The sequence below is a fragment of the Apodemus sylvaticus genome, chromosome 6 (genome assembly GCF_947179515.1).
Source record: "Apodemus sylvaticus chromosome 6, mApoSyl1.1, whole genome shotgun sequence".
Taxonomy (NCBI): Eukaryota; Metazoa; Chordata; class Mammalia; order Rodentia; family Muridae; genus Apodemus; species Apodemus sylvaticus.
In genome coordinates, this window is record NC_067477.1 from 20,914,431 (window position 1) to 20,927,145 (window position 12,715).

The 12,715-nt window shown below is 44.4% G+C and overlaps 1 protein-coding gene across 3 annotated transcripts in view; it reads left to right on the top strand.

Moving 5' to 3' along the window:
* The window catches only part of Fbln5 (fibulin 5), a 67,480-nt gene extending 59,188 nt beyond the window's left edge, over positions 1–8,292 (top strand). For 2 of the 3 annotated variants that reach the window (XM_052185233.1, XM_052185232.1), the window contains exons 10-11: positions 694–889; positions 7,354–8,292. In XM_052185233.1, coding sequence (XP_052041193.1) covers positions 694–889; positions 7,354–7,515 — 358 coding nt within the window. In that variant the 3' untranslated portion in view covers positions 7,516–8,292. The remainder of the gene's footprint in view (positions 1–693; positions 890–7,353) is intronic. The other variant, XM_052185234.1, reaches the window with a different exon arrangement.
* Positions 8,293–12,715: the final 4,423 nt, after the last annotated feature.

The window sequence follows — 12,715 nt, forward strand, 5'->3', positions numbered from 1 at the left end:
TCCATGCATGCTGAGTTGAGTGCAATAGAGACCATAAAGGATCCTCAAGAACCATCAGCTTAATATAATTTTCATTTTTTTTTTAAAAACTGTGTATGGTTATTTGCCTGCATGTTATCTACCAGATGCATGCCTGGTACCTGAAGAGGCTAGAAGAGACATCAGATCACCCTGGCAATGGAGTTACAGACAGTTGTGAGCTTCCAGGTCTTGGAATGGAGTGAAGATAGATTGTGAGCTGCCATGAGGGTGTTGGGACTCAATCCTGGGTCCTTTAGTAGAGCAATCAAGGCTTTTAACTGATGAGCCATCTCTTCAGCCTCCACTTTTAAATATTTTTAATGCATGTCCTTGGGTGGGAAGTGAGGGCTATATGACCATCAGCACATGTCTGAATCCATGACACCTGTGAAGCATGCTGGAGAATGTTCCAGTGCTCTGATGACCAGAGATGCCAATGAAATCCTCTAGTAGCCAGAATATCGGATGCCAGGAAAGCTACTGTCTAGGAAGAAGATCTCATCTACATTCTAGAAAACCTTCAGATTAGACCTGGGAGCAGAGGTGGTCTTCAGGTATACCACTGCATGATAAGAACAACTTGACTTCATCTATTCCCTCAAGTGAGGGAATAGGCACAGCCAGTGCCTGGAAAGGATTTACTGAGCACTCACATGGTTTCTCTCCTGTCAGCCGCTGTATGTGTCCTGCTGAGAATACCGGGTGCAGAGACCAGCCTTTCACCATCTTGTTTCGGGACATGGATGTGGTATCAGGACGCTCTGTTCCTGCTGACATCTTCCAGATGCAAGCGACAACCCGCTACCCTGGCGCCTATTATATTTTCCAGATCAAGTCTGGCAATGAGGGTCGAGAGTTCTATATGCGGGTAAGAGGAAGTGTGAACAATGGCTGCCATCGTTAAAAATGGCTACCATCTTTAACAATGACTGCCATCTTTAACAAAGGCCATTGTCTGTGTGTGTGTGTGTGTGTGTGTGTGTGAGCCAAAGGTCAATGTTGATTGTCTTCATTCTGGTGCTCTCTACCTGGTGATTTTTATCTTTAATAACAGCCTTGTGAGGTCTAGTCTACAGTCAGATTTCATGGAAGCAGGTAAGCATATGTATAGATTATACAGGAAGTGTAGAAAGAAGAGAGGAGGAGGTAGGAGCCCAGTACACAGAGACTCTTGTCTATCACTTTCTGCATGGTCTTCCTCTGTGTCTCCTAGGAGCCTTGTCTGTGAAAGGAGAAGTTAGACCATGACAGATTTTAGTTTCAAAACTATGGGAAAGACTCCACTCCTTTGCTTACACATTCATTTACATCTTGACAAGTATATTATACATTTAGTATGCAGATTTAAAAGCTGAAAATAGAGCACTTAAAAAAAATTCTATGTCTTCACTCTCTTAGTACTTACATGACAGCAAAAAAGAACAAAAAAGAATAGTTCTTAGGTGTGGGTTCTACTGACTTTACATAGTAGGCATTGGCCCTCTTAAAATCTGAACTAATAATGAAATATAATGTCTTCCCTGGCTCTTGTCACATCTCAAGTGCGGTTTAGCACCTGTAACTATGATATGAAATAGCTCAGATACAAAACACTGTAAAAAGTTTGAAGAGATTATAGCACATGTCCTAAAATGTGTTTCCTTGCATAATACATTATGTACCTTCAATACTATGCCATGTGTATACCTTTAATACTATGTTGTGGGTATACCTTTAGTACCACACTGTGGATATATCTTTAGAACCATGACACATATATGACTGGACTTCTCATCTCTTCAGTCCCTGGAATGACTTACCTACACTGGTCTATAACCGTTTTTGTCAAATTGTAATATGCATGTAAACATGTGTCAGTGGAAGGTTCTAGAGCTTCATTCCTATAGATGACCTCTTTCAGATGGCAAAGCCAGGGTAATATGTACACATATCCATAACACCTACATTTACATGAGCACACATTAAACACAGGTACACACATATGACAGGATATTCCTTTCTGTGGCTTTTGTAGCAAATGACCCAAACGCAGTAGCTTAAGACAACAGAAATATTTTTCTTTATACTTTTGGAACTCAAAATGTCTGAAATTATTTCTGCATCTACCCAATGCATTGCAGGGTTGTATGTCCCATGTCTAGAGAAGTATTTCCTAAGTCTTCTAGTTTCTGGTGATTGCTACATGTCCTGTGTCTCAGGATATCAGTTGCTGTGGTGAAACATCAGGACCAAAGCAAGCTGGTAGGGAAGGGTTTATTTGGATTAACTTCCAAATTCTAGTCCATCATTGAAAGAAGTCAGGGCAGGAATTCAAGCAGGGCAGAAGCCTACAGACAGGAGCGGATGCCGAGGCCACATAGAGATGCTGCTTGTGACTCATTCCTAGCAGTTTTCTCAGCCTGATTTCTGATAGAACCCAGGATCACCAGCCCAGGCACCACCCACAGTGAGATTAGCTTTCCCTCAAGAATCACCAAGTAAGAAAATGCCCTACAGGTTTGCCTACATCTCATTTTATGGAAGCATTTTCTCAGGTGAGGCTCCCTCCTCTCCAATGAGTCTTGCTTGTGTCAGGTTGACTTAAAACTATCCAGCACATCCTGACTGAGGCCTTGTCACTCCAGGTCACTCCTACATTATTATTCCTGCCTTCTTTGCATATGGCAGAGTACCCTCTGCCACTCTCTTACAGAGAGCCTTGTGACTTAGGAACACCCGTTTCCCTGGGTTCAGACTTTTAACATCATCTTCAATTTTTTTCTCACACTATTTGCTTCTTGCCTGGATTGAAACATCCTCTGTCAAAATTTGGCCCAGTGAACTAAGAAGCCAGTCTATGACCTTATAGAGTCCCCATTGGGAACAGGCCTATGGACTTTTTATACACTTAATTTGAGACCTATTCAAGGGCCTATGACAGAGCCATATCGCTGAACTTCATGCTTGCCTCTGGAGCTGTCAATCTTAGGGACCAGTGTATTCTTACTAACATTATCTGCTATCAGCAATAACCTGACAGGATCAGGTCCTGTGTGACTACCTGACTTGTGGAGCTGGTTTAGAGCTGGCTCAAACCAAAACTGAAGGCTCAAAGGCTTGGGGAGATGGTGGCAGAGGTAGTGGAGAACTTTCTGCAAGATGAAAGAGATGGATGGATGGTACATGTGTGTGCATGTGCATGACTGTGTGTGTGTGTGTCCTTCCTTGAGCTCATATGCACTGGTGTGTGCAAGAAACTCACTCTTGCCAAGTCTTGATGGGCTTACTGGATTCTCAAGGTAAGTCCAGCCCACCAGTGTCCTTCATCTGGAAACACAGGAGTCCTAGTTATGGGGTAAAGAGATAGCCCTCCCCATTTAGGAATTTAAGACTTCACCATTAATTCTTTTTGCCTCAGTTAAACTCCAGCCCCAAGCAGAGCAGGAGCTCTGTAGAGGCTTCCCTGTTCAGGCAACAGGTCACTCCTTTGAATGCCACCCACTAAAATCCCTCAGGCCCCATCATTGCTTTAGTGACCAGCTCGAGAGGTGCCCAGGGCCGGTAGAAAAAGGAATGGCCAGGAGGGAGATCCCATTCTTTGGAATTTCCTCTGGACCCAGACTGTCATAGCAGCTAAGGAACACTGGACACTGAGCTCAAAGCCACATGTAGCTTATATCTCCCTAGGACCAAGAAGGACCTGCAAGCTTTTTTACTTTTGTTCAGAAGAGGCGTAGAAGCAACAAAGGGACAGAGGCCTGCCATAAAAATAACCAAAGGGTCTTAAGGATGAGGGAAGCAGCCAAGGTCTTCAAGGCTGCTGAGGCCAGAGCAAAGGTTTGGGTGACACTTAGGGAAGTCACAGGGCTTGAGAGCAGCACACTGAAACTGGTGGAATCAGTGGGCTTCTGAGCTTCACATGGTACAGAGCTCAGAACCCTGCTCAGGAAGCCTCTCCCTTTTGTTTACTGTTACTGGGCTAAGTCCTGTTCCTTGGTCTTCTACAGTTTTCCCCAATCCTGTTATCTTCAGCATGTTATCTAACTGCTCGAAGTCTCAATTTCCTGATCTCTAGAGAAGGTCCTAAGATTATTTGCTTTAGGATTAGCTGAAGTCATTCACTTAGCATGGCATCTGGAACACGGAATGACTTTGACAAATGTGCAAGGCTGAAGGGCAGGAGACTGTCAAGTACTTTGCCCATTTTCTTCCCTCCTGCCTCAAACTGCTCACACCTAGGTGACATCATCTCTGCTTGCTTCTGTAAGACTCCAGGAACATTCCTTGACAACTGTCCTACTGTCTCATTCTCTTTCACCAAAGTCCTTGCTGACTTATGTAGAAACCACGACCCCTGTCTCTTTCAGTGTCATGTTTCTGATTGTCCCTGGTGAGGCAGTCCTTATGGCCCCTTTCTTCCTCTCTCAGCAAGGATAGCACTGCTTTTTGAATTCTCTAGAATTAGAGGCAGGATGCATAGATGGTAAGATGGAAAAACAGGGTCCATATCTTGTCACTATTATCAGAAATCATGCCATTCCTCAAATCCTTGCTACACCATGTTGGATGATGATGATGATGATGATGATGTGATCGTCGTCGTCGTCGTCGTCGTCGTCATCGTCGTCGTCTGTGGGTGTCCCACTGACCATTTCCCTGGATGGGCAGTAGAGTCTCTGGATGGCTACTTGCCACATCAAACCTCCCTTTCTGGCATTATAGCCCACATAGACTTTCAGTGGTGAAGTTGGCAGGTTGCCCCAGCAACCTGACCAGCAGTCATTACTTAGGACCTGGAATGTGGAATATTTTTGACTTAATCTTCTAGTGTTAAGGTCTAAGAAGAGCATCCTGTGGCAATAGAAAGCATTTAATAAGTAGACACTGCTCTTGTCTCTGCTACTGCTACTGCTTCTGCATTTGTAAGAAAGCCATTACCTCTGAGAGCTTGGAAAAGTTGGGAATGTTACCCAGGGAACTGGAGCATCATGTACCTATTCAGGTTCTTCCATACTGATGTTCACTGTTTTTCTTTTTTTTAAGAAGTACTTGGGAGTAGCATATAAGCCATGTACGCTTCCAATTATACACATACACACCATCCACATGCAAACATATGCATATGTGCTCATGGGTGCATGCATACACACATGAACATATGGTATACATACATACCCAAGGATACATGCACATGCATCTCTAGAGGCATAGGCATAACCCATGGAGCCATATGGCCAGTCTGTCAAGAGCTGGATCTTGGACAGAAGTCTGTACTGGAGTTTACCAGGGGCCTGGAGATGCAGCTAGAGGTAGAAGAAAGAGAGGGAGTATTGTTTAGACTGTGACACATTACGTCTAGCCAACGGTGACAGGGATCAGGTGGGCTGTCCTTTGGGTCGACTCAATTTTTTCTTCAGTCATCCACTTGCACACTTCTTGCACCTTCACTTATAGCAGAGTTGAGCCAGGCACTGAATTCAGACACAAGCATGATTCTGCCCAAGCACACACTCTGAGGTGTACATGTGGAACAAACTCACTAAGCCAAATGCACGCCGTGCAAAGGTGAGAATGGGGTGAAAGTTGTAGCCAAATGCCTGGCCTCATATGACCTTCATTTTGGGGTGTCTAAGATCTTATGGATCAAACCCAGGATTTCATACATGCTAGGCAAATGTTCTATCTATGAGATATGTTCTCTCCATTGTTTTGAATTAGTGGTCACCAAAGCCACTAAATGGCCAGGAATCTTAGGGTAGTATTTTAGTAATGCCTTAAAATCTGAATTTTGTGGGGGGAAGTGGCTGCCCTCAGTCCTAGAAGGCACTTGAGCACTTCTAGGAGCCACATGCAAACCTTTTCCAGGGTTCAAAGGCTCTGGCCCTGCCAGTCTATACAAAATGACTTCCAAGGCTACGTGGGTCTAGCACTATCTTATACACTCAAGACATTGTTCAAAAGAATAGCCTGACAGCTTCTCCCTGCTCAGATATGCATCTCTGCAAACTGTCTTCCTCACAGACACCTTCAGGTCAAGGTCCTTAACACCCTTGGTCTTCGTTGAAGCAAACAGTACACACTGACAAAAATGAATGGATGTGTGAATGTTGTAGCCATTTCCCTGCACAGCTGTCCCCACTGAAGTTCTGGCCCTGGGCTCTGGTTTGAAAGGGCTGACAAGGAAGTCTGCATAAGGTGTCTGCACAAGGAGGTAGCGATTACGTGGATGCTGACGGCAATACTGAAAGCCAGTGCCAGGAGGAAATTGCATGGCTGTAAATGTTCATAGCCCAATGGACAAGGCAGGCCTAGTGCTTGGCCTATACCTGTCCAACAGCCCCGCCTCTGTCATGCCAGTGAGCAATCTTGGAGCCCAGCTTTGCGGAGAGCCCTCCCTTTATGGAGACAAAGTAAATGCTTGCTGTGCCTTTATCAAGGCCAAGTTCCTTGATTTCATGGAGTTTGTTCCTTTCATTTTCTGGGTACTTCAGTTTCTGAGAAGTGATTATCTAACCTGTCCATGTTCTCACTCATGCTATTTCCTCTGCAGACATCTGTATCTGTCTGTTGCATTGGTCCTGGGTACTGGGCATCACGAGGGAGAAGACTCAAAGTCTATCATCTCTTCTGATAATTGTTGAATAATGAAAAGGAGGTGGAAGTTTATAACCAGGCAGAAAAATGAAATGGAAGTCCCCAGCTCTACCCCTGGATAACCCCAATCAATTATTTAACTTAATAAGCCTCAGTTTGTTTGTTTATAGAATGGAATAATGAGTTATAGTTTTAGGATAATCCTTGCATAAAGGCAACTGCCCCAATCCCACACCATCCCAGAATTTGGTGCTTTTAGGTCAGCATTTTTAAGTCATTTATTGTGTTCACCAAGCGCCTGGTATCCTGTTAAGCTACAGATCCTAGGTCAATAGATCTTCGGTGAGCCTAAAAGTCCTTGTTTCTAAATGATGCTACCATGCTGTATCCTAGGGAGGCAGAGATAGATCAGTCTTGTGCAGCACACATGATTTTATATATATATATATATATATATATATATCAAGACATTCTTTCTCTTAATACTTCTCTCATGTGCAAAGATAAAACCCCCATGGCAGGGTCTGACTTTGATTTGGGAATCAGAGAAGGCTTTCCTTAGGAAACGATCTTTCAGGTGAGACCTACCAGGTAAAGCGTGGACAAAGCTGGGAGAAAGCTCAGCACCACTGAGGTGCCCAGATGACCTAGTTTTACAGAAGCAGGCTAAGACAGCATTCTCATTGAGGCTGCCGCCACCAGACATCCCTTCTGCTAACATGGTATCATTTTTGACTAGTGCCTTGGTTCTTTCCACAGCAAACAGGGCCTATCAGTGCCACCCTGGTGATGACACGTCCCATCAAAGGGCCTCGGGACATCCAGCTGGACTTGGAGATGATCACCGTCAACACTGTCATCAACTTCAGAGGCAGCTCCGTGATCCGACTGCGGATATATGTATCGCAGTATCCGTTCTGAGCCTGGGGCTAAGGCCTCTGACACTGCCTTTCACCAGCACGGAGGGACAGGAGGAGAGAGGAAACCAGCAAGAATGAGAGCAAGACAGACATTGCACCTTTCCTGCTGAATATCTTCCTGGGGCATCAGCCTAGCATCCTGACCTATACCTGTACTATTGCAAATGGCCACTCTGAAGGACATCCTGCCCCCAGTTCCTATGATGCAGTTATCCTTGGCCCCTGATGTGAGATTGCCAGTGACTCTTCAAGGCCTTCAATTTATTTCCATCTTTTTAAAAAAGACAATAGATTAGGTTTGCTAGGGTGTGGTCTGTGTTCAAAGATTGAGTGGCTTGCCCTCACCCCTTCCTTCCTCCATCTCTTGCTGCATTGCTGCTTTGCAGAAGTCCTCACGAGCTCATGGGAAACGCTGGGTATAGCTAGTTTGCTTCCTGCATGTGCTGAGAAGGCTGTGGGAACACACCACAGCAGGATCAAAGGTTTTTAAAGAGTCTATTTTAAAATCACATCTGGTATTTTCAACATAAAAGAAGTTTTAGTTGTCCTTAAAATTTGTATGAGTGTTTAACCTTTTCTTGTTTATTTTGAGGTTTTAAAGTGGTAGAATTCCTTCCAAAGGCCTCAGATACATGTTATCTTCAGTCTTTCCAACCTCAGCCTTTCCTGCATCTTAGCCCAGTTTTTATGAAGAGCCCCTAATCATGCTTTCTTAATACTTTTTACCCAACTGGGTTGGAAGACAGAGGTATCCAGACTGATTAAATATTTGAAGAAATCTTGTGTTTGGTTAATTATGATACCATGGATAACTTAGTGCTTAGGGTTGGTTTTAATCTGTGCAGTGGCTTGGAAAGTTCTCAGAGGGGCTGAAACCTCCTTCATAACTGAACCAAGATGGCAAAAGATGGGGGGGGGGCTGAGAAATGAGGATGGTGGAGAAGTGAGGCCAGCATCCACCCCAAGATTTCTCATAGTTGTTCTCTTATGGGGTCTGTTGTGGGTTCTCTCCAAGGGCAGAGGGCAGAGGGCAGAGGGCATAAGGGAGGGAGCCGAGGGCAGAGGGGAGGTGGCAAAGGGCACAGGGCACAGAGCACAGGACACAGGGCCAAGGATACAGGCAAGAACATATTCAAAGCTCTGTAAACCAGTAAGTGGCCCTTGACTCTGCAGAGAGAAGCCTGATTAAGCAGGACCCATCCCCAGAAACTGATGCTATTGGTCCTGGGTGGGGCCTGAGCATCAAGATTTGTTAAAGAGGAACGGATAGCAGAGTTGCAGATGAATTGTCAGAGGGGGAGGGGAGGGGGAGGGGGAGAAGGGAGGGTGCTAGTGTGGCCCAAGTGCTGGCTACTTTGCCTTCAGCACCTGCACAGTTTCTTCCAGAACTTTTATATCTTGTCATCCCTTCACTGATCAGGAGCCCTGGGTTTCTCCCCAGGCAGATGTAAAGAGAACAAGGCCCAGAGAAGAGACTAGATGACATGGCTGCCCACATGGCCATCCCCAGTAATGTATAGGAGACAACAGGAGGAGAAAAATGTGCTCCTTGAGATCCAAAGACAAACCTGTAGGACCAGGCTATGGAGGCTCCTATCCTATCTCTTGGTGATAAATGATTCCAAGATACCCTGGACCCCCAGGTTAGTAGGCAATAGATTAGTTTTTTTGTGTGTGTTTTGATTGTAGGCATAGACTCTGTGTGTGTATTTATGTTTTATTTGTATTGTGAGATAGAATCTTACTATGTAGCCTTGATTAGCCTCAAAGTCACTATGTAAGACTAGGTTGGTCTTGAATTTAGAGATCTGATTTCGTCTACTTCCTTGTGCTGGGATTAAAAGTGTATACTGCCTCCAAATCCATAGGCTCTCAGATTCTTCAACAGAGGCAAAAAGCATAACCACCTACATAACAGCCCCAGCCTTTCTTTTTTTCTTTTTCTTTTTTCTTTCTTTCTTTCTTTCTTTCTTTCTTTCTTTCTTTCTTTCTTTCTTTCTTTCTTTCTTTCTTTCTTTCTTTCTTTCTTTCTTTCTTTTTTGGTTTTTTGTTTTTGTTTTTTGTTTTTGTTTTTTTTGAGACAGGTTTTCTCTGTATAGCCCTGGCTGTCCTGGAACTCACTCTGTAGACCAGGCTGGCCTCGAACTCAGAAATCCGCCTGCCTCTGCCTCCCAGAGTGCTGGGATTACAGGCGTGCACCCGGTTAGCCTCAGCCTTTCTAAACCACAGAGTGTGTCTCACTTCACCACATAGTTCTGCCTCACTTTCCCCCCTAACTGAAACCACCAACAGCCCTTCTGGAAGGCTCAGGTGACATCAGTGACACCTGCCCAAGTGGCGTAGAGGCTTCAGTTTGGAAGCTTGGAGAAAAGGACAAATCCCTTCCACTAAGCTTTCTAGAGCTCAAGGCTAGAAGGCCCCCTCCAATTCAGGCTCCCTGATTGTGAGGAGGCTTAGGAGTTAAGGTCAGGGCAGAGTAGCAATGCGATGCTGAGTGCCAGCACGGACGGACCATCCAAAACCATTGACCCAGGCTCAGCACAGCATGGGCCCAACTCTCCTTGTCTCACAGAGGCCAAGGGGTTTTGCCTTGTGGTTTCTGAACCCATTGGTTTCCAAGGCGCTGTATTTGGAACTAGACCCAAATAAGTCCCCGGGGCTTACATTTTAGCTGTCATGGTCTAAATGCAGCTTCCTGCCTTGAAGACAAAAGGCACCAAAAGGCTCAGATGGCCCCTTGGCCATTGGATTTCTCCTGCAAAATATCACCGATGAGTTCAGTTTAAGTGAACAAGATGCATGTGGGTTCAACTTATCTTAAAATACACTTGAGCCTAAAAGTTCAAGAGGAGCATGGCCCGCGGCAGAGTGTGTACTGGAGGGCCAAACCCAAAACAGCCAGAATGCTCCTAGAGGTTCCCAGAACTGAAAAGGCTGCTTGTTTCACCCACTTGTTGGAAAGAGTTGGATGTTATTTTTTTCTCTCCCATGGCTAAGAGGACAGAGGTTGGCCTGCTGGCAGAATTACAGCATTGTACTCTAATGTGGGACTTAGTGGATTGGCTGTTTTGGGAGCCCTAATATATCAGGACTTCCAAGGCTTGTCTCTTATCAGTGTGGCTGCATCCTGGAGCTGAAGTTGAGTATTTCAATCCAGCCCTGGTTCCATCAGGTCCCAAAAAAATGAAGGAATCTATGAAAAGAGGGCACCAGACAAAAATCTAAGACACCAGCCAGAATCCTGTGTTACCTGCCACCTGACCATCTGAGTTCCCCACAGATGAATATGTCCATTTAGTTGCTTCTAATTCTAACGTTCTCAGAGGCCCCACGGTGTACTTTGGGGGATGACAGCCAGCATTACCATTAAAGAGCAGTTTTAGAGTTTCACAGAAGTGTGCCAATCACAACACTTTCTAATTGGCACAAAAATCCTCCTACCTGTTGCCCTGCAGGCTCCAGTAACACACTCAATTTATTCCTTAGGTAACAGTCTCAGCCTCACGAGTGTTATTTGCCCAGATGGTAAAATGTTTAAGAAGGCCTGATTATTTCATTTTCAATGGTTTAAATGTATTTTTGTGGTCCCGGTGTTAACCGTGCTGTGCACAAATTGTTCATCCTGAGCCAAAACAGTCACTCAGAAAGAGACTGACTGCATGACACAGGGACAGCTACCCTTTCTTCTCATCTTTCCACATGAAATCCGAGTGCTCTTCAGTTAAGAGAGTACCACACTTTATTGTTTACAAATAATTTTCCGTATTCATAAGAGAGTAATGCATGTATACCATGAAGTGTGATCACACCCCTTCTGTTTCTCCTCTTCTTATTTTCCCAATATATCCTCTTCCCAGTTTAATGTTTCTTCAAAACTTTTACTTTTGATAACCCACAAAGTCAAATTAGTACTTCCCACACGTACATGGTGTTCAACTCTCCACTGGAGCCTGGGGAATCTACTAGTAGCCACACCCTAAAAAAGGAATGATTCTCCCTTACCTCCTCCAGCAGCTATCAGCTGCCAACGGTTCCTCAGTAGTGATGGCTGCAGAACCTCTCTCTTGACCTTGCTGGAATTTCAACTGGCTTGACCTTGTACAGGTCTTGCGTAGGTTAACATCAGCTGCTGTGAGCTCATGAGTGTGGTAGTCACGTTCTGACCAGAAGACAGCATTTCCCAGCACTCTTCCTCATCTTCAGGTTTTTCCCACCTCCTTTTCCACAGAGAAAGAACTTTGGTTGAGCTTATTGCTGGCTTCAGAACCATGGTGCACGGTTCACTGGGGACACATTTATCTGACGATCTATGAATCACCAGACAAAACTAGAACATGACCTCTTTTAGTCAGAGTTTAATAATTACTAAGCCATATCTACTTTATACAACCAAAACTCAAAAGAGCATTCATGGACATGCATTTGAAATTTAGAATAAATGCCGTGTGTTTGCAACTACTAGATACATTTAATAGAAAAACAAAATACATGTCAGGTAAAAAAAGTTTCTTTCAGGCTAGTGGGATGACTCAGTGGGTAAGGGTGCACGCCTCCAGGTCTGATGGCCTGAGCTCAGTCCTTGCAATCTATGTGGTGGAAGGAGAAAACTATCTTTGAGAGCAATCGTCTAACCCCCACAGGTATATCTTCGCCCATACACATACATGTAGGTTTTCCAGGTGCCACGCATGTGCCACTCATACAGACAAATAAGTACATGTTAAAAACATTAAAATGTAATTTGGTTTAGATTTGGCCTGTGATGCATCCTAATATTTCTTTCCTGCTTTAAAGTGAGACTTTAGCTAAACTCTTCATTGGTTCTACACTTGTTCATATTCACACACACACACACACACACACACACACACACACTGTTCTTTACATAGAGGTTTTTGTGTTGAAATTTATCAAGCCCTTTATTTAACAGATGGTTGGAGTTCCCGAGGATAACTAAAAGATGCTTATAAAACAAACAAACAAACAAACAAACCAAAATAGAATCCAGAAAACACAAACAGACACACACCTACAAGCAAAAATCCAAACCAACCAAAAAACCCAAAAAACCCAAACCAACCAACCAACCAACCAACCAACCAACCAACCAACCAACCAGCCAAACAAACAAACAGACAAAAACCAGCCAGAGGCTTTGGAACAAAGGGATGCAGGAGAGTCACTATCAAGTGGATTTCTTG